The 22,612-nt window shown below is 40.4% G+C and overlaps 1 protein-coding gene across 18 annotated transcripts in view; it reads left to right on the forward strand.

Moving 5' to 3' along the window:
* The first annotated feature begins 4,435 nt into the window (after positions 1-4,435).
* ncam1 (neural cell adhesion molecule 1) overlaps positions 4,436-22,612 on the forward strand; it is a 182,179-nt gene continuing 164,002 nt past the window's right edge. For 3 of the 18 annotated variants that reach the window (XM_062961182.1, XM_062961187.1, XM_062961188.1), the window contains exon 1: positions 4,449-4,710. In XM_062961182.1, coding sequence (XP_062817252.1) covers positions 4,650-4,710 — 61 coding nt within the window. In that variant the 5' untranslated portion in view covers positions 4,449-4,649. Of the gene's footprint in view, positions 4,711-22,612 lie in introns of all 18 variants that reach the window. The other 15 variants (XM_062961174.1, XM_062961176.1, XM_062961173.1 and 12 more) reach the window with 12 other exon arrangements.

A 22,612-nucleotide genomic window follows, 5' to 3' on the forward strand; every position in this document is an offset into this window, starting at 1 on the left:
AGGGGTTGTGCTGTCAATTTTCGAGTTTGTGGGGTGTTTACTTTTGTTGTTTTGTCCGCTGCCGTGATGCCATCACTCTTCTATATATATAAAAGAGTGATGGCATCAGGGCAGCGGACAAAACAACAAAACTACAGGCCCCCCAAGCTCGAAATTTGACAACAAACACATCATTCACGGCTCTAGGTTGATACAACAAAAAGAAAAGAAAAATAAAGTCCTAATTACAAGGAGAGGAATAATAGTTTTTATCCAATTGCTGCCAGTTTGAAGGCTAAGCTCCTCCCACTTGGTCTCCTAGCAACCTACTCAGCCCAGGGGACAGGCACAGTTAAGCCTCACTTAGGCCTCTTCCACAGATTATCAGATTTTAACTGGATTATATGGCAGTGTAGACTCAAGGCCCTTCCACACAGCTATATAACCCATTTAGAATCTTATTTTATCTGCTTTGAACTGGATTATCTTGACTCCACACTGCCATATAATCCACTTCAGTGTGCATACTAAACATAAAGACAACCATACAACAGACATTCAATACCACCACTACCTCAACAATTTTTCACCAACACCACCAGACAAGCCACAGCAACGCGTGGCCGGGCACAGCTAGTTTATATATATAGATGGATTCCACTTCAGCTGCATTTTATGGGTTCTCCAGATCTGCAATTTTGTGCCTCACGAAACGTCAAAATCCAGGGTATGATTGTATTGGCCCATGCCCAATACTGTAGGAAGCCTTGCCCTAAATATGGGCTTTCCCCAAACTCAACCCTTTTCCGGGACGCCTCTCTCATTGGGAAAACCACCCATGAACGGAGCTTTGTAGCCTAAGTTCTGCCACAGAAGACTTTTTTCAAAAGGGAGAACAGAAACGCGTTTGAGGTTGAATTAATGGGAGGAAGGAGAGAGAAGCGATTGTTTTCCGCAGGTAAACGCTTCACTGTAACCTCATTTTGTCTAAATCACTAGAAAATCCTTCAGATGAAGACGCCCCTTTGTTGCCACACGCAACATAATTTGACGGAGATGATTAACTGTTCTCTTTCTTTTAAAAGGGGAATTATAACAACGGTAATTGTTTGCTTTTCAACTGCGGGAGAGACCATCAGAACCACAATATGGCATGGCAGAGAAGCAGAGACACTAACAAGCAAAAACCAAGGTCTATCCCATTCATTTTGTCTTATGGGGAGGAACCACAGAGGTTGACGAGGCCCAAGATGGGTTGGCATTTTGAACTACATTTTATCTCTGGTGTTATGTTTAAGTACATTTTTCTCCAAAGTCATATACAAAGGCCTCCAAACACATGAAATTAAAGGCCATCATGTTGCAAATACAGTAGAGTCTCACTTATCCAAGCTAAACGGGCCGGCAGAAGCTTGGATAAGTGAATATCTTGGATAATAAGGAGGGATTAAGGAAAAGCCTATTAAACATCAAATTAGGTTATGATTTTACAAATTAAGCACCAAAACTTCATGTTAGACAACAAATTGGACAGAAAAAGTAGTTAAATACGCAGTAATGTTATGTTGTAATTACTGTATTTATGAATTTAGCACCAAAATATCACGGTATATTGAAAACATTGACTACAAAAATGGCTTGGATTATCCAGAGGCTTGGATAAGCGAGGCTTGGATTAGTGAGACTCTACTGTACAAGGGTTCCAAATTCTGAAGGAAAGAAAAATCCAAAATCCAAGTCTTCCTTCCTTCCTTTCCTCCATATTTCCTTCCTTCTTTCCTTCCTTCCTTCTTTCCTCCCTTCTTCAATTTTGCTTTCAGGCCTTCATCCCCTTCCTTCCTTCCTTAGAATCATAGAATAGTAGAGTTGGAAGAGACCACATGGGCCATCCAGTCCAACCCCCTGCTAAGAAGCAGGAAATCGCATTCAAAGCACCCCCGACAGATGGCCATCCAGCCTCTGCTTCAAAGCCTCCAAAGAAGGAGCCTCCACCACGGCCCCGGGGAGAGAGTTCCACCGCCGAACAGCCCTTCTCACAGTGAGGAAGTTCTTCCTGATGTTCAGGTGGAATCTCCTTTCCTGTCGTTTGAAGTTTCCTTCCTCTCTCCTTCCTCCTTTTTCCCTCCCTCCCTCCCTTTCCTTCCTTATTTCCTCCCTCTTTCCTTCCTTCTGCCTCCCTCCTCCATCTTCCTTCTTTCCTTCCACCTTTCCTTTACTTTCAGCATTCCTTCCTCCCTCTTTTCCTTCCTTCCTTCTTTCCTCCCGCCTTCCCTTTTCCCTCCCTCTTTTGGCCTTCCTTCTTTCCTTTTGCTTTCCTTCCTTCCTTCTTCCCTCCCTCTTTTCCTCTTTCCTTCATTTGCCTTCCTCCTCCTTTCCTTGCATCTTTCTTCCTTTGTTCCTCATCCCTTCCCTACTTCCTCTTTCCTTCCTTCCTTTCTTTTTGCCTCCCTCCCTGTCTTTCTTCCTTCATTCCTTTTGCTTTCAGCCTTCCTCTGTCCCCCTTTCCTTCCTTCCTTCTTTCATCCCTCCCTTTTCCTTTCCTCCTTTTGCTTTCTTGCCTTCCTTCCTTCCTTTCTCCTTCCTTCCTTCTTCCCTTCCTCCCTCTCTCTTTCCTTTTGTCTTCCTCCCTATTTCTTTCCTTCTTCCCCTTTCCTTCTTCTCTCCCTCCCTCTTTTCCTCTTTCCTTCCTTTGCCTTCCTATTTCTTTCCTTCTTTCTTCCTCTTCCTTCCTTCCTCCCATCCCTACCTCCCCCTTCCTCCCTCTCCCTGTCCTTTTGTCTTCCTCCCTATTTTTCTTCCTCCTTCCATCTCTTTCCTTTTGTCTTCCTCCCTTTCTTTCCTTCTTTCCTCCCTCTGTCTTTCCCTCTCTTTCCTTCTGCCTTTTGTCTTCCTTTAGCTTTCCTGCCTTCCTTCCTTCTTCCCTCCCTCCCTCTTTTCCTCTTTCCTTCCTTTGCCTTCCTCCCTAGTTCTTTCCTTCTTTCCTTCCTCTGCCTTCCTTCCTTCTTTTCCTTTTGCCTCCCTCCCTCCCTGTCTTCCTTCCTTCCTTCCTTCCTGCCTTCCTTCCTTCTTCCCTCCCTCTTTTCCTCTTTCCTTCCTTTGCCTTCCTCCCTAGTTCTCTTTCTTTCCTTCCTCTTCCTCCCTCCCTCCCTCCCTGTCTTCTTTCCTTCCTTCCGCTTTCCTTCTTTTCTTCTCTTTCCTTCTTCCCTCCCTCTTTCCTTCTTTTGCCTTCCTCCCTAGTTCTTTCCTTCTCCTTCCTTCCTTCCTTCCTTCCTCTCTCCTTCCTTCTTCCCACCCTCTTTCCTTTTTTCTTCCTCCCTATTTCTTTCCTTCCTCCCTCCCTTTCCTTTTGTCTTCCTCCCTCTCTCCATTCCTCCTTCCCTCCCTCTTTTCCTTCCTTTACCTTCCTCCCTATTTCCTTCCTTCCTCCCTTTCCTTTTGCTTTCCTGCCTTCCTTCCTTCTTTCCTCCCTCTTTTCCTCTTTCTTTCCTTTGCCTTCCTCCCTAGTTCTTTCCTTCCTCTTCCTCCCTCCCTCCCTGTCTTCTTTCCTTCCTTCCGCTTTCCTTCTTTTCTTCTCTTTCCTTCTTCCCTCCCTCTTTCCTTCTTTTGCCTTCCTCCCTAGTTCTTTCCTTCTCCTTCCTTCCTTCCTTCCTTCCTTCCTTCCTCTCTCCTTCCTTCTTCCCACCCTCTTTCCTTTGCCTTCCTCCCTAGTTCTTTCCTTCTCCTTCCTTCCTTCCTTCCTTCCTTCCTTCCTTCCTTCCTTCCTTCCTTCCTTCCTTCCTTCCTCTCTCCTTCCTTCTTCCCACCCTCTTTCCTTTTTTCTTCCTCCCTATTTCTTTCCTTCCTCCCTTTCCTTTTGCTTTCCTGCCTTCCTTCCTTCTTTCCTCCCTCTTTTCCTCTTTCTTTCCTTTGCCTTCCTCCCTAGTTCTTTCCTTCCTCTTCCTTCCTTCCTTCCTTCCTTCCTTCCTTCCTTCCTTCCTTCCTTCCTTCCTTCCTTCCAGATCCCCGTGGATCCACTCCATCTTTTCCAGGCGCCTTCCTCCTCTCTCTCCATCCTCTCTCCATCCTCCTCCTCCTCCTTGATGCTCCTACTTGCTCCGTACTACTTCGGAGGCCCGTCTGGGTGGAAGGACACAGAGAGCCGAGGTGCAGCCGTAGCCCCAGCCAGCCCTCTCCCCTCCTCCTTTTCCTCCTTCTTTCCTTCCATCTCTGCCATTCATTCTCTCCTTCTCTCCCTCCCTCCCTCCGGGGCCGCGCAAGGATCTCTCCGCGCGCGCTCCCGGGTGCTGAGGCCGCGACTGTCACTCATTCTCCCCACCGGCTCCCCAAAGCAGCTGGAGGAAAAAAAAGCCAATCAAATACAAAAAGGAAGAAGAAGAAGAACCATAATTGCAATAGATATATATATATATATATATACACATACATATATATATATATAAATATTATTATTTCCAATTTTCTCCCCTGCCTCTTTTATTTTGGGGAGATTTTCCCCCCCACTCCCACTCCCTCTTTTGCATTTCCCTCCCTTTCCCCCCTTTTTACCCCATCTTTGGCACCTGAATTCCTCTCGTCTTGCCACTGAAGAAAGGGGAGAAATATATAGACATTTATCCGCCTCTCTCTCTCTCTCTCTCTCGCCTGCAAGAAAAAGGGAGAATTTCCCAGCGATGACAATAATGCTCCCCAGCAAGGCTTTCCCTTGGATTTGGCTCTTCCTGGGGGCGGCAGGTAAGCAAAAAAGGGGGCTTTGGGTCCCATTTCCATTGCCTTTCTCAGGGGATGATGGGAAGCTTTGCCTCTTTGCAGGCTCTTCCCTCTCTTGTTATAGAAAGCTTGGTGTGTCTATTTATCATCATGATGGTGATGATTTTGCATAGCTTGCATCTTCAAATGCAACAAATCCCAGGACAAGATGTGTCCTGATCCTTGGGAACAATTGCAATGTGTATTCAGTATGTGTGTTTATAATGATTTTGCATAGGTTGCATCTTCAAATGCAATAAAATCCCTGGACAAGATGTGTCCTGATCCTTGGGAACAATTGCAATGTGTATTCAGTATGTGTGTCTATAATGATTCGGTGTGTCTATTTATGATTATTTTGCATAGGTTGCATCTTCAAATGCAATAAAATCCCTGGACAAGATGTGTCCTGATCCTTGGGAACAATTGCAATGTGTATTCAGTATGTGTGTCTATAATGATTCGGTGTGTCTATTTATGATTATTTTGCATAGGTTGCATCTTCAAATGCAATAAAATCCCAGGACAAGATGTGTCCTGATCCTTGGGAACAATTGCAGTGTGTATTCAGTATGTGTGTTTATAATGATTTTGCATAGGTTGCATCTTCAAACTCAATACATCCCTGGAAAAGATGTATCTGGATCCTTGGGATCAATTGCAATGTGTATTTGGTGTGTATGTTTATGATGATTTTGCATAGGTTGCGTCTTCAAATGCAATAAAATCCCTGGACAAGATGTGTCCTGTTCCTAGGAAACAATTGCAATGTGTGTTCGGTGTGTCTATTTATGATTATTTTGCATACATTGCATCTTCAAATGCAATAAAATCCCTGGACAAGATGTATCTGGATCCTTGGGAACAATTGCAATGTGTATTCGGTGTGTGTGTGTGTTTATGATGATAATGATTTTGCAATAATTCCCAGGAAAGGATGTGTCCTGATCCTTGGGAACAATTGCAGTTTTTATTTGGTGTGTGTGTTTATGATGATGATGATTGTGCATAGGTTGCATCTTCCCTCAAAGAGATATTTTTTGATCCTTGGGAACAATTGCAATGTGTATTCGGTGTTTATATTTATGGTGGTTTTGCATAGGTTGCGTCTTCCAATTCAATACATCCCTGGAAAAGATATGTCTCGATCCTTGGGAACAATTGCAATGTGTATTCAGTGTGTATTTATCGTGATTTTGCATAGGTTTCATCTTCAGACTCTATACATCCCTGGAAAAGATGTGTTTGGATCCTTGGGATCAATTGCAATGTGTATTTGGTGTGTATGTTTATGATTATTTTGCATAAGTTGCATTTCCAAATGCAATAATTCCCTGGACAAGATGTGTCCTGATCCTTGGGGACAATTTCAATGTGCATTTGATGTGTATATTTATGATGGTTGTGCATAGGTTGAATATTTCCATGCAATAAATACCTTGAAAAGATGTATCTGGATCCATGGGAACAATTGCAATGTGTATTTGGTGTGTATGTTTATGATGATGATGATTGTGCAATAAATCCCTGGACAAGATGTGTCCGGATCCTTGGGACCAATTGCAATGTGTATTCGGTGTGTATGTTTATGATGATTTTGCATAGGCTGCATCTTCAAATGCAATAAACACCCGGAAAAGATGTATCTGGATCCCTGGGAACAATTGCAATGTGTATTTGGTATCTCTTGAGCCAGATGGGATTTCTTCCCCATCTCTCGATATAATTTCCACTCCCCAAAAAGGTGGTTTTGTGGTGACATTTGTAAGGCTGGGTGGATGTTGCTGTGTTCAGAGGTGCTGTTTTCCAACCTTGGCTCAACCAGGACCCCTCCCTTCCTTGTATTACTACCAACAATAATAGTATTAGTAGTACTACTGTAGTATTATCTGGTGATTTTTTTAAAAAAATGGGAGCATCTTCTCAGATTGCAAACAATGAAAGGCTTTGGAAGGGAGGGGACCAGAGACCAGAGGCAGGGAAGACAAGAGATTTTGCAATTTGCATTCTCTCTTGAGCAATATGCCAGGCTTCGGTGCTTGTTGGCGTTGTTATTTATTTATTTGTTGCACAATAACGTTGAGATCCCCCCCTCCCAATATATTTTTTCTGGAAAGGGAATATTTGGTTGGAAATGGAAATGCATTTGCAGAGATGTTTGTGTCGCAACGGTGGGTTTGGAGGGGGTCTTTTTGGATGTCAGGGTCTCTTTCTGCTTTCTGGGCCACATTGTTCTCCTTCAAAGGAGCATGAGGAATCGAAGGATTTGGGGGGGGGGGGAGAGAAAGAAGGGATGGAGGGGTGGATGAATAGGAGGAGGTCTCTTGGGGTCTCTGTGGTTTGACAGGAGAAAGTGCAAAGGGGGGGGGTCAAAGAGGGTGTGGCATTATTATTATTTGGGAGGGGGGGGAGTGCGTGAGTGCTTTAGATTCGATGCTGTGGACAATTTCAACAGAAAGAAGAAAACCAAGAAAAGAAACAAAATCTGGCTACCACTATTTAAAAAAACCCTAAAATCAGGACAGAAAACAGAGGAATTCCAGACAGGAAACAAATCAGGGCCAGCTAACACCTCCCAACAAAGGATTTCCCCCCAGGCAGGCAGCAGCCAGACCTTGAAGCTGCAAGGCTAATCAAGGTGGCCAACCGAAACATTCACACCTGCTTCCAACAGACAAGAGTTCGTTCTTTCTTTCTCCCACCCTGGACATAAACCCCACTCGACTACTTTCCAACAGATGCCTTCCATAGAGGCAGGCGAAACGTCAGGAGAGAATGCTTCTGGAACATGGCCAGACATCGCAGTAAAACTCACAGCAACCCTGTGATGCTGTTGTTTCCCTGTTCTTGTGTGCAAGTAGGGTGGGAACATTCCTCCCTTCTCCTTTGCCTCCCTTTTATTTATTTTATTTATTACAATATTTATATCCCGCCCTTCTCACCCAACAGGGGACTCAGGGCGGCTTACAATAAAACACATATATAAAAATTGTACAATGCACTATAAAACAGTTAAAAATTATTATTTTTAATATTTTATTTTCCTCCCTTCTCCTTTCCTCCCTTTCTTTTTCCTCCCTTCTCCTTTCCTCTCTTTCCTTTTCCTTCTCCTTTCCTTCCTTCCTTTTCCCTTCTTTCCCTTTTCCTCCCTTGCTCTCTGCTGCCTCCACCCTTTGCATCCGTCCCTTTCATCACCCCATTTCTCTGCCCCATCTTTTTAAACTACCCCTTCCTTTGCACCCCTCTTTTGCCCCCTCTCTATATCCTCCTCTCTTCCTCCTTTACCCCTTCTTCTTTCCTTTCTTTGCCCCCATCCTCTGCTCTTCTCTCCCTTGCTCCCCTTTTGCTCCCTTCTTTGCTTCTCCCCTTTGCCCCTCTTTCTGGCCCTCATTCCATTGCTTCTCCCCTTTCCCCCCAATATCTCAGTGAGATGCCAGGGTTGTATCTGCTGCCAATTGCAGACAATGGAAAAGGGAGGAGGAAGAGGAGAAGGAGGAGAAATACTATGGCTTTTGCTTGCCATGGTTTGAAATTGGGGTGGGGGGCATTCCTTTGCACCCCCTTCTTCCCTCTCTCTGTTATTTTATTGGTTTGCATTCTTTTCTTCCCAAACACAGAAAACGAATGCTGTCCGTGCAAATTGGAGTATTGGGATTTATTATTATTATTATTATTATTATTATTATTATTATATTTTCCATGATCCAATGCTGTCCTTGCAAATTGGAGTATTGGGATTTATTATTATTATTATTATATTTTCCACGACCCAATGCTGTCCTTGCAAATTGGAGTATTGGGATTTATTATTATTATTATTATTATTATTATTATTATTATTATTATATTTTCCATGATCCAATGCTGTCCTTGCAAATTGGAGTATTGGGATTTATTATTATTATTATTATTATTATTATTATTATTATTATTGTTATATTTTACATGATCCAATGCTGTCCTTGCAAATTGGAGTATTGGGATTTATTATTATTATTATTATTATTATTATTATTATTATTATTATTATATTTTCCATGATCCAGTGCTGTCCTTGCAAATTGGAGTATTGGGATTTATTATTATTATTATTATTATTATTATTATTATTATTATTATTATATTTTCCATGATCCAATGCTGTCCTTGTAAATTGGAGTATTGGGATTTATTATTATTATTATTATTATTATTATATTTTCCACGATCCAATGCTGTCCTTGCAAATTGGAGTATTGGGATTTATTATTATTATTATTATTATTATTATTATTATTATTATTATTATTATTATTATTATTATTTTCCATGATCCAATGCTGTCCTTGCAAATTGGAGTATTGGGATTTTTTAAATTATCATTATTATTATTATTATTATTATTATTATTATTATTATTATTATATTTTCCATGATCGAATGCTGTCCTTGCAAATTGGAGTGTTGGGATTTATTATTATTACTATTATTATTATTATTATTATATTTTCCATGATCCAATCTGGTGTGGCTTTCTGAACCATCCTAGTCCCAAAAATGAGGAATGTCAAGGCTCAATGCTGAGTCAAATGGCTCTGGATATGGAATATGGAATATATGGTGTGTATAAGACTCATTGGAAATTGTTGAAATGACAACAAGGTTTTGTTTTTGTTTTTTGCACTGTGTTCTCCCTCCCACCGCCTCCTTTTGAGAAAAAAACACAGCTACACACACCTCAGTGTCTACAAGTATTTCAAATAATAATATATGGGGAGAAATCATTTAATTGTAATGCACAGTTAGACACACTGAGACCGTCGCTTATTGGTGCTCCATGGCTGGCAATAGCAACGAATAATGTGTAACGATGTCTATGAGAATCCTGATGATGAGAAATACCTAAATGCAAAACACACACATATACAAACGCCTCACTCGCAAATGGCTTGGTTGCTGCTGCTGTGTTGCAGTAGATGATTACAATGTATAGTAAATAATCATAATAATAATAAAACTCGTTGCAAAACACACAGCTATACACGCAAACATACAGAGCCTGCCAAAGGGATACATTGCTGTTGGTCCTATGTTGCAACAATAAATGTGTACTAATTATATATATTAGTACACACACATATAATGTGTTGGAAATAATGCAAAACACAGCTATACAGACACGGATGTGCTGCTGCTTCTGATTGCATTGCAGTAATTTATTTAATAATAATGTGTGTTTGTGTGTTTATATGTATTTTATATTTATATATTTATTTATATCCCGCTTTATCTCTCCATGCAGAAACTCAAAGCAGCTCACCATCCAAAACATTGCAACTCAGAATATACAAATACACAATAATAAACCATATTATCATTGCATATCATGTGCAGTATTACAATTAATATAATTGTATTATATTATTACATTGCATTATTGATAATATATTGATAATATATTGATAATATAAAACAATATATTATCAATAATATGTATATACAATATATTATATTATTAGCATGGCACAATATAAGTATTATATAGTATTATATTGTACTATACCACTATATTGAAATATTATTAGTAATTACATGTAATATATACAGTAGAGTCACTTATCCAACATTCTGGATTATCCAACGCATTTTTGTAGTCAATGTTTTCATTACTTCATGATATTTTGGTGCTAAATTCGTAAATACAGTAATTACTACATAACATTACTGTGTATTGAACTACTTTTTATGTCAAATTTGATGTATAACATGATGTTTTGGTGTTTAATTTGTAAAATCATAACCTAATTTGATGTTTAATAGGCTTTTCCTTAATCCCTCCATATTATCCATCATATTCGCTTATCCAACATTCTGCCAGCCCGTTTATGTTGGATAAGTGAGACTCTACTGTATATATCATCCACAATATTACATTTAATAAAGTTGTATTATTATATTACAATATTATTATTACATTGCATTATTAATAATATATTGTAAAACAATATATTATAATATGTATATACAATATATTATTAGCATAGCACAATATTAGTATTATATATTACTGTATTGTACTTAACTACTATATTGCAATATTATCAGTAATATTACGTGTAATATATAATATACAATGATTATATATAATTATATTGTGCTATATTATTATACCACAATATATATCCCACAATATTATGCACCCAGTTGGTTTGGTTGCTGCTGATGTGACTTAATCACTGATGTGCCATATATACAGTAGAGTCTCACTTATCCAAGCTAAACGGGCCGGCAGAAGCTTGGATAAGCGAATAACTTGGATAATAAGGAGGGATTAAGGAAAAGCCTATTAAACATTAAATTAAGTTATGATTTTACAAATTAAGCACCAAAACTTCATGTTATACAACAAATTTGACAGAAGAAGTAGTTCAATACGCAGTAATGTTATGTTGTAATTACTGTATTTACTAATTTAGCACCAAAATATCATGATGTATTGAAAATATTGACTACAAAAATGGCTTGGATTATCCAGAGGCTTGGATAAGCGAGGCTTGGATTAGTGAGAGTCTACTGTATATATATATATATATATAGGAATAATAACTGTGGACATGATGCTGTGGACGTAAATTGTGCAATGATAAGGTATGATGATGATGATGATGATAATAATAATGGAGAGAAAGAACCCAGCGCATGCATAGGCAAGCAATGAATGAATGGCTTTGGTTTGCTTTTGGCCTCTGCTTGCTTTGCTTTGCTTTGCTGCTTGCATTTGCAATAGAACAGAGCGGGAAGCGCGCGCCCCCGGGGCTGGAGGGAGGGAGGGAGGGAGGCGCGCGCGCGCACGTACATGCCTGCGCGCGAGACCCCGGCGAGGAGGGGGGGGGGTAAGGGAGGAGGGAGGGCTGCGATTGGTTGGAGGCTCCAGCCAATCAGGACCGCGCAGCGCTTGGGCGGGAAATACCGTTAAGGCTTATTTTGCCTTTTCGTCAGGAGCACAGATGGGCCCTTCTTTCTCTTTTCGAAGTGTTTTCTTTCCTGAGCGCGACCGTTATTGCCTCCCTCAAACACAGTGTCCCCAGTATTATTTCAAACACATAAGACTGTCTTTCACACACATTTTGCACATGCTAAGAGGCGCTTCTGAGGGCTCTCCCCTTCAGCCAGTCTCTCCTCAAGACAGCTTCACAGTCCTTGCTTCTTTCCTCTTCCAATTTCTGTCATTTTTCTCCTTAGGATACAAACATGGCACTATGGAAGAGGAAAGAAACAAGGCATGGGAGACTGTCTTGAGAGACTGGCTGAATGGGAGCCTTGTTTTTTCCTCTTCCAAAGTGCAATGTCTGTCATTCTCTTCTCAGGACATTCCTTGTTTTTTTCCTCTTCCAAAGTGCAATGTCTGTCATTCTCTCGGGACATAGAAATTGCATTTTGGAAAAGGAAAGAAACTGAATGTCCTGAGGAGAGAATGACAGACATTAATACAATAGAGTCTCACTTATCCAACATAACGGGCCAGCAGAACGTTGGATAAGTGAATATCTTGGATAAGGAGAGATTAAGGAGAAGCCTATTAAACATCAAATTAGGTTATGATTTTACAAATTAAGCACCAAAACATCCGGTAGCCTAGGGGATAAAAGCCTTGTGACTTGAAGGTTGGGTTGCTGACCTGAAGGCTGCCAGGTTCGAATCCCACCCGGGGAGAGCGCGGATGAGCTCCCTCTTTCAGCTCCAGCTCCATGCGGGGACATGAGAGAAGCCTCCCACAAGGATGGTAAAACATCAAAACATCCAGGCGTCCCTGGCAACGTCCTCGCAGACGGCCAATTCTCTCACTCCAGAAGCAACTCCGGTTGCTCCTGACATGAAAAAAATAAATAAATCATGTTTAACAACAAATTTGACAGAAAAAGTAGTTCAGTATGCAGTAATGCTACTGCATTACTGCATATTGAACTACTGTATTTACTGTATTTACGAATTTAGCACCAAAATATCACGACGTATTGAAAACATTGACTACAAAAATGTGTGGGATAATCCAGAACATTGGATAAGCGAATGTTGGATAAGCGAGACTCTACTGTAATAATAGTAATAATCTTTATTCTTATACCCCGCCTCCATCTCCCCGAAGGGACTCGGGGCGGCTTACATGGGGCGAAAGCCCAAGCAAATACAATAAGGAACATAAAACACATCAAACAGCAAAAACAACGTGCAAATGAGAATAAACATTGCACTTTGGAAGAGGAAAGAAACAAGGTTGTAAGACTATTTTGAGGAGAGACTGGCTAAACGGGGTCCTCTCGTTTCTTTTCTCATCCAAAGTGCAATTTCTGTCATTCTCTGCGCAGGACATTCCTTGTTTCTTTCCTCTTCCAAAATGCAATTTCTGTCATTCTCTGCTCATGGCATTCCCTGTTTCTTTCCTCTTCCAAAATGCAATTTCTGTCATTCTCTGCTCATGGCATTCCCTGTTTCTTTCCTCTTCCAAAATGCAATTTCTGTCATTCTCTGCTCATGGCATTCCCTGTTTCTTTCCTCTTCCAAAATGCAATTTTTATGTCCTGAGGGAATGTCTTCAGATAATGGTAGAAACAGCACTTTGGAAGAGGAAAGAAACAAGGAATGTAATTGAGGAGAGAATTGCAGGAATTGCACTTTGGAAGAGCAAATTACCAAGGAATGGCATTAATTGCACTTTCCTCTTCCAAAGTGCAATGTCTGCCATTCTCTCCTCAGGACATTCCTTGTGTTTCTTTCCTCTTCCAAATGTCTTGCGTTGTCTACAATTCCTTCCTCAAGACATTTCCCATTTCTTTCCTTTTCCAAACTGCATTTTTTGTTTCTTGAGAGTATGACAGACATTGCACTTTGGAAGAGGAAAGAAACAAAGGAGATAATGTCAGAAATACCAGTTTGGAAGAGGAATTCCAAAGTGCAATGTCTGTCATTCTCACGACATTCCTTGTTTCTTTCCTTCACCAAAATGCAATTTCTGTCATTCTCTCTTCAGAACATTTCCTGTTTCTTTCCTCTTCCAAATTTCAATGTCTGTCATTCTCTTCTCGGGACATTCCTTGTTTCTTTCCTTTTCCAAAGTGCAATTTCTGCCATTTTCTCCTCAGGACATTCCCTGTTTCTTTCCTTTTCTCACTGTCCTGCTCCTTCCAAATGCAATTTGTATTCTCACTTAATAGAAAGGCCTTTTCTCACAATTATTTCTGCAAATTCAGACTTCTTCAGGGCTTCAGGTCCAGTTCCTCCTCAAGATAGCCTCTCATTCCCTCTTTCTATCGTCATTCACCTCACAGAAGGACTTTTTTTCCTCACATTTCCTGCAAAGCTTCCTTTTGCGCACCTTTCCAAATTTATCTCAGGAAAGGGCCTGGCACTGCCTCAGATACTGGTTTCCTTCAAATATCAGTTTATTTTGAGCAAAATTAGGCTTCAAACACCGTTCAGTCCAGACAACGGTAATTTCTGTTCAAGACTTTTCTCCTCAAAGTTGAGTCCTTTAGAAAATCGAGTTATGAATAATAATAATAATATTTAAAGTGTATTTTCTGACTTCAATCATCTCACAAAAAGGGCTTCCTCCTCCCCAGTTATTTTCTCACTTTTTTTTGGTGAAATTCGCCAAATTTGTCAAGTTATTTCCAGCAAAATTGGCTTTGCAGATTTAGCTCAGAAAGAGCGGTTTGTGCGCCAAATCATCCTCCCCAGCTGGCGCCAATTGCAGGTTCTTAATTGGCTTGAGAGCCATTCCTCAGCAACAGGTGCCATGTTTCCCATGCACACACTTTTGACTGGTTAAAACACATATGCAGGATTTCATGCCAATCCCGGCCTTTCCACGTTTGGTTGCACTTCCTTAGTAGTGGTGCCAATCCTAGGAGGTTGTGCAATGTTGCAAATGTTCACATTTGCACTGTGAGTGTGTTCAACGCCATGGTGAAGTGTGCATTAGGAGTGTGGCTGTGCAACTTCTTGGCATGATCCAGATGAATAGGCTCTTAGCTCCAGAATCCCTAGCTGTCATTTTTGCTAAATAATAATAATAATAATAATAATAATAATAATAATAATAATAATAATAATACAATAATAATAATATAATAATAATAATAAATTGACAAAATTACGATCTGCCAACTGCAAAAGGCCACCCTACTGGGATCTGCATGCATCATCTGAAAATACATCACACAGTCCTAGACACTTGGGAAGTGTTTGACTTGTGATTTTGTGATACGAAATCCAGCATGTCTATCTTGTTTGCTGTGTCATAATAAAATAATAATAACTGCAAAAGGCCACCCTACTGGGATCTGCATGCATCATCCGAAAATGTGTCACACAGTCCTAGACACTTGGGAAGTGTTCGACTTGTGATTTTGTGATACGAAATCCAGCATGTCTGTCTTGTTTGCTGTGTCATAATAAAATAATAATAATACTCTTGCACTTAAATAGAGATAACAGAATGAGACAGTGTCATGCCATAGTTTATATTTAGTGGAAAAGTTAAAGGAAGTATAAAATGGGTTCGAATTCCATCTGTTTACCCCTAGGAACCCTCAGAAGACCGTGAGCAAGTCATACTCAGGATGCGTCTGCACAGGAATTTAATGCAGTTTGGCACCTCTTGAACTGCCAGGGCTCAATGCTCCGGAGTCATGGAAGTTGTAGTTTGCAAGGTCTTTAGCCTTCTCTGCCAAACAATGCTGGTGCCTCACCAAACTACAACTCCCAGCATTCCGCAGCAGTTCAAGTTGTGCCAAGCTGCATTAATTCCTGTGTAGATACATCGTGAGTATGACTTACTCACGATCCCTAGGGGTTTCCAAGGGTAACCCTATGGGATTTGAGACTTGATCGCCCATAGAGCCTATTCAATTGTATGGTATTATTATTATTATTATTATTATTATTATTATTATTATTATTATTATTATTATTATTTTCGTGGATAGCTTTGAGCCATATATGGCAGCATGGTGCTAATCTTGTCTGTTTGCCTCTGGGAATCCTCAGATGACCATGAACACGTCATACTCAGGATGCATCTGCACAGGAATTTAACGCAGTTTGGCACCTCTTGAACTGCCAGGGCTCAATGCTCCGGAGTCAAGGAAGTTGTAGTTTGCAAGGTCTTTAGCCTTCTCTGCCAAACAATGCTGGTGCCTCACCAAACTACAACTCCCAGCATTCCGCAGCAGTTCAAGTTGTGCCAAGCTGCATTAATTCCTAGGTAGATACATCCTGAGTATGACTTACTTATGATCCCTAGGGGTTTCCAGAAGCAAGCCTATGGTATTTGAACTCAGATCTTCTATAGAGCCTATCCAATCGTATTGTATTATTATTATGATTATTTTTGTGGAAAGATTTGAGCCATATAGGGTAGCAGGGGTTCGAATCCCATCTGTTTGCTCCTGGGAACCCTCAGATGACCATGAACATGTCATACTCAGGATGCATCTGCACAGGAATTTAATGCAGTTTGGCACCTCTTGAACCGCCAGGGCTCAATGCTCCGGAGTCATGGAAGTTGTAGTTTGCAAGGTCTTTAGCCTTCTCTGCCAAACAATGCTGGTGCCTCAGCAAACTACAACTCCCAGCATTCCGCAGCAGTTCAAGTTGTGCCAAGCTGCATTAATTCCTGTGTATATACATCCTGAGTATGACTTACTCACGATCCCTAGGGGTTTCCAGAAGCAAGCCTATGGTATTTGAACTCAGATCTTCTATAGAGCCCATTCAATTCTATTGTTGTATTATTATTATTATTATTATTATTATTATTATTATTATTATTATTATTTTCATGGGAAACTTTGAGCCATATATGGCAGCAGGGTGCTAATCTTGTCTGTTTGCCTCTGGGAATCCTCAGATGACCATGTACATGTCATACTCAGGATGCATCTGCACAGGAATTTAATGCAGTTTGGCACCTCTTGAACTGCCAGGGCTCAATGATCCGGAGTCAAGGAAGTTGTAGTTTGCAAGGTCTTTAGCCTTCTCTGCCAAACAATGCTGGTGCCTCACCAAACTACAACTCCCAGCATTCCGCAGCAATTCAAGTTGTGCCAAGCTGCATTAATTCCTAGGTAGATATATCCTGAATATGACTTACTTACGATCCCCAGGGGTTTCCAGAAGCAAGCCTATGGTATTTGAACTCGGATCTTCTATAGAGCCTATCCAATCGTATTGTGGTATTATTATTATTATTATTATTATTATTATTATTATTATTATTATTATTATTGTGGAAAGCTTTGAGCCATATAGGGTAGCAGGGGTTCGAATCCCATCTGTTTGCTCCTGGGAACCCTCAGATGACTGTGAGCAAGTCATACTCAGGATGCATCTGCATAGGAATTTAATGCAGTTTGGCACCTCTTGAACTGCCAGGGCTCAATGCTCCGGAGTCATGGAAGTTGTAGTTTGCAAGGTCTTTAGCCTTCTCTGCCAAACAGTGCTGGTGCCTCACCAAACTACAACTCCCAGCATTCCGCAGCAGTTCAAGTTGTGCCAAGCTGCATTAATTCCTAGGTAGATACATCCTGAGTATGACTTACTCACGATCTCTAGGGGTTTCCATGGGCAAACCTATGGGACTTGAGCCCTGATCTCCTATAGAGCATATTCAATAGTATCATGGTATTATTATTATTGTTGTTGTTGTTATTATTATTATTATTATTATTATTATTGTGGAAAGCTGTGAGCCACATAGGGCAGAAGGGTTCAAATCCCGTCTGTTTCCCCTTGGGAACCCTCAGATGACGGTGAGCATGTCATACTCAGGATGCGTCTGCACAAGAATTTAATGCAGTTTGGCACTGCTTGAACTGCCAGGGCTCAATGCTCCGGAGTCAAGGAAGTTGTAGTTTGCAAGGTCTTTAGCCTTCTCTGCCAAACAATGCTGGTGCCTCAGCAAACTACAACTCCCAGCATTCCGCAGCAGTTCAAGTTATGCCAATCTGCATTAATTCCTGGGTAGATACATCCTGAGTATCACTTACTTATGATTCCTAGGGGTTTCCAGGGGCAAACCTATGGGATTTGAGCCCTGATCTCCTATAGAGCCTATTCAATTGTATTCTGATATTATTATTATTATTATTATTATTATTATTATTATTATTATTATTATTATTATTATTTTCTTGGAAAGCTGTGAGCCATATAGGACAGCAGGGTTCGAATTGTGTCTGTTTGCCCCTGGGGACCCTCAGATGACTGTGAGCAAGTCATACTCGGGATGCGTCTGCACAAGAATTTAATGCAGTTTGGCACCTCTTGAACTGCCAGGGCTCAATGCTCCGGAGTCAAGGAAGTTGTAGTTTGCAAGGTCTTTAGCCTTCTCTGCCAAACCATGCTGGTGCCTCACCAAACTACAACTCCCAGCATTCCGCAGCAGTTCAAGTTATGCGAATCTGCATTAATTCCTAGGTAGATACATCCTGAGTATCATTTACTTATGATTCCTAGGGGTTTCCAGGGGCAAACCTATGGGATTTGAGTCCTGATCTCCTATAGAGCCTATTCAATTGTATCATGGTGGTATTATTATTGTTGTTCTTGTTATTATTATTATTCTTATTCTTATTCATGGAAAGCTTTTAGCCATATAAGGCAGCAGGGTTTGAATCCTGTCTGCTCCTGGAGACCCTCAGATGACCGTGAGCAAGTCATACTCCGGGTGCATCTGCACAGGAATTTAATGCAGTTTTGGCACGTCTTGAACTGCCAGGGCTCAATGCTCGGGAATCATGGAAGATGTAGTTTGCAAGGTCTTTAGCCTTCTCTGCCAAACAATGCTGGTGCCTAAGCAAACCACAACTCCTAGCATTCTGCAGTAGTTCAAGTTGTGCCAAGCTGCATTAATTCCTGTATAGATACATCCTGAGTATGACTTACTTATGATCCCTAGGGGTTTCCAGGGGCAAGCCTATGGGATTTGAACCCTGATCGCCTATAGGACCTGTTCAATTGTATCATGGTATTACCATTATTATTATTATTATGTTTATTTATATCCTGCTTTTTATCTCCGTATGGAGACTCATGGTTGAGTTATTTGGAGTTATTCATTTATTATTATTTATATACTGCATTTTCTCTCATAAAATAGACTGAACATGGCTAACAGCATTAAAAAATAACTTTTGTCACACTTATAATGCACACTACATGGGATGCCGCTATAGTGTTCCTCCAGATCTCCCCTTTAAATCTAGATTATTGTACCTTGTTGTATTCCCGCCTTCCTTTTAAATATTATATCTTCCCCCCTGCATAAAAAGTCAATTTCCTTTAAAAAAAAGTCTTCCAGAGTTCTGGGTTGCTGTGAGTTTTCTGGCTGTATAGCCATGTTCCAGAAGCATTCTCTTCTGATGTTTCACCCACATCTATGGCAGGTATCCTTTGAGGTTGAGAGGTCTGTTGAAAACTAGGCAAGTGAGGTTTATATATCTGTGAAATGTCTAGGGTGGGGGAAAGAACTCTTGTCTGTTGGCCGCCTTGATTAGCATTGAATGGCTTTGCAGCTTCAAAGCCTGGCTGATTCCTGCCTGGGGGACTCCTTTGTTGGGATCCCACCCTGGACATTCCACAGATATACAAGATGTTTGAAAAAGAACTCCCTATTCACCATTTAAATTAAATTTAAACCCCACTTGCCTAGTTTCCAATGACCTCACAAACTGACGTTGCCTGCCATAGATGTGGGTGAAACGTCAGGAAAGAATGCTTCTGGAACATGGCCAGACAGCCTGGAAAACATACAGCAATCCAGTGATTCTCGCCACGAAAGCCTTCGACAACACATTTCCAGAGTTCTCTTTGTTTGTCCATGTCCCTTCCAGTGTTTTTCTTTAGGCTATCTCACCTACCCAGAAATAATCTTAATACAAACAAATTGTAGTTCTATTCTTTGTAATTTCATCTTTTATATTTTATCACAATATTCACTCCCTCAGTTTTTCCTTTTAATCTGAATTGATCTTACTATATTTCAACAACTTTCTCTATATTGTTCTTTTTATACTTTCCCCTTCGTTCTCGCTCTTCTTATTTCATCACTCTGTTTGACTCAGCTTGAGACAAACTTCTAGTTTTAGTCCCACATCATTATTATTATTGTTATTATGTTTATTTGTACCTCATCTTTTCTCTCCACAAGGAGACTCAAAAGTGACTCTCAATGGGTTAAAATCCCCACTTCTACTATAATCAAGCAATGTATGTGAAGAGAAAGTCCATCTTTCTACATTTATTCAGCCATGGCTAGCTGAAAATCGAGATAGATGGATCTGTCAGCTTTACCTTCTCCTCCATTTTATCTTTTTTTAAAGTGTCAGTTTCTTTGCATCCTGTTCATGTAGAAATTTGTGGAGTATGGCAAGTTTTTTGAGTTAGCAAATGAATCAAAATTCCTTTCCATTCATGCTAGCCAAATTCAGGGAGTATAGCCATTCTGCTTGACCTGTAGCTGCTAAAGATGGAAAGCTTTGGGAAGAAAGAGTTGGAAATTTTTATTCAACTCCAGAAATACACAGGGATTCAAAGCTGAGATCAGTATACAAATTGAAGTGGACAATCTGTCTGGTTTGTATTTATTTATTTTTTAAATCAATTATTATAAAAATGAGTTTCAGGTGAGTAATCTGAACTACAGTAGAGTCTCACTTATCCAAGCTAAACGGGCCGGCAGAAGCTTGGATAAGCGAATAACTTGGATAATAATGAGGGATTAAGGAAAAGCTTATTAAACATCAAATTAGGTTATGATTTTACAAATTAAGCATCAAAACTTCATGTTATACAATAAATTTGACAGAAAAAGTAGTTCAATACGCAGTAATGTTATGTTGTAATTACTGTATTTACGAATTTAGCATCAAAATATCATGATATATTGAAAACATTGACTACAAAAATGGCTTGGATTATCCAGAGGCTTGGATTATCCAGAGGCTTGGATAAGTGAGACTCTACTGTACCTCGATATTTGAACCACTGACATTTGGAAGTTAATACATGTCACATATACCCCTCTCAGCATTAGTATGGCCAGTATTTGGATTCACTGAGGCCTGGAAAAGCAGGATTTAGCATTCTTAGCTACCATTGTTACTTCAACTCTAGTTGTTAGCCACCTGGACTTCCAAACAATGTCACATCCCAGCACTCTCCCATTAATGCCAGGTCTTCATCACAGCTATCTTAACCTGCAAGTAGCATATGATACTATCACCCCCTTCTGTTTGTCAGTTGATACCTCCCAACAGGATATGTCTTGTCCTCATTAATAAATCCCTAGCATGCACTTGTTCACTAGGTCTTATACAACATAGTTTTCTATGCTACTTGCTTTGGGGACTTTCTCCTTAACCAACAGCGAGCTGTTGTCTCCTGTACATTTGCTGCAAGCAATCTGTGTTGTGAATATGGTTAAACGTACATAGGCATGTTCAATTGCGCCCTGTCTAATTTTAGCACACACACACAAAAGATTATCTCATGGACCCTTATATAAAGTAGATGTTAACTCATTTAAATTCACCCATTCCCAGCTGTAGAGAAGAATGCCTGCTGTTGCGTATAGCAAAGAAGTTAAACCCATACCCAAGAGGGCACACTTAAGGGAATCCTGAGGTTTTTTAGGAGTATACCCCAAAAAAAGGCTTAGGAAAAACTCTGGGGGGGCATGACATTCTTGTTATTGATTGAATTATTTATTATTTATTGGTTCTAGGTACTACGTATCAACATTTCAGTGTAGCAACAAAGTGGCAACAAAACATTGTAGCAGTGGAATAAAGAAAGTACAAGCAAAGGCTATTCAACTGGTAACATTGATGCATTTAGTCTAAAATAAGTCTGAAATGCCTGGGCAAGGAAAATGTTTTAATTTGGCACAGGTAATGATGCACTCTTGATTAAAGGGAGAGCTCCGTCCTCCTTTTCCTCTTCTTTCCTTCGCAAGGTAGATGTTGGAAAAGGGTAAAAAGAACAATTTCCCTGCCTGGAGAACTCCACTTGGCTTTACTGAGAAAATTCAAGGTTGTATAATTCTCGGGCCTGGATACCACTCCTCCCTATTTCTTACTAAGTGGTTTACAGCCCTCTTGCAGTGTTATGCCTGTTGATCGTGAGGTTAATCACCTAGTATTGTAATTCATTTCTTTTACTCCGACATTGCATAGTGTTCTGAAAAAATAGTATGTAACAAGGGGGTGGTTCACTCTTGTACTCCTATTTCAGGTTACAAGTCTGTGCTGGGAGTTGTTTACAGCTAGGCCTGTGAACTGCTCCATTGTTAATATTGCAGGTCAGAGGTGGAGCTGGAGCCGGTTTAGATTCCCAGTCAAAAATTCCCCATACGTCTTAGGTTACAACAAAGGTCACTATATTTAACTTGCCCCATCAGATCTTTTCCCAGGCCAAATCATGCAGTCAGTTGAGAGCAGATGCCTCATGCTTCATTGACTTGGTTGTACTTCTCCCCGGTCACAACCTAAAAATACAATAAAAATTCTCACATGAACAAAAAACTAGGCTAAAGCAGGAACTCCAGCATTTTGATGCCCGGTTTTGTTTTTATCAGATCAAAGTAATGCATACAAAGCAAAAATATTCCACAACCATTTATCAGAAGGCCTCACTTATTTGTTTATTAGAATTATTGGAAGAAACAAGTTGTTTTTTCCCTCCCTCCCACCCACCCAGTTCTTATTTTCTTAGCACACCTGAGTAGGCCACCTTGTTTTAATGGGAAGCTCACGGATTCTTGGTTCCTCATGAAATGAAAAGAAATCAGTTGTCTGCCTGTGCACTTGGAAGAGTCCCCCTTTCCCCTGATTCTGAATAGTGAAGG

Source organism: Anolis carolinensis, unplaced genomic scaffold (assembly GCF_035594765.1).
Source record: "Anolis carolinensis isolate JA03-04 unplaced genomic scaffold, rAnoCar3.1.pri scaffold_8, whole genome shotgun sequence".
Taxonomy (NCBI): domain Eukaryota; kingdom Metazoa; phylum Chordata; class Lepidosauria; order Squamata; family Dactyloidae; genus Anolis; species Anolis carolinensis.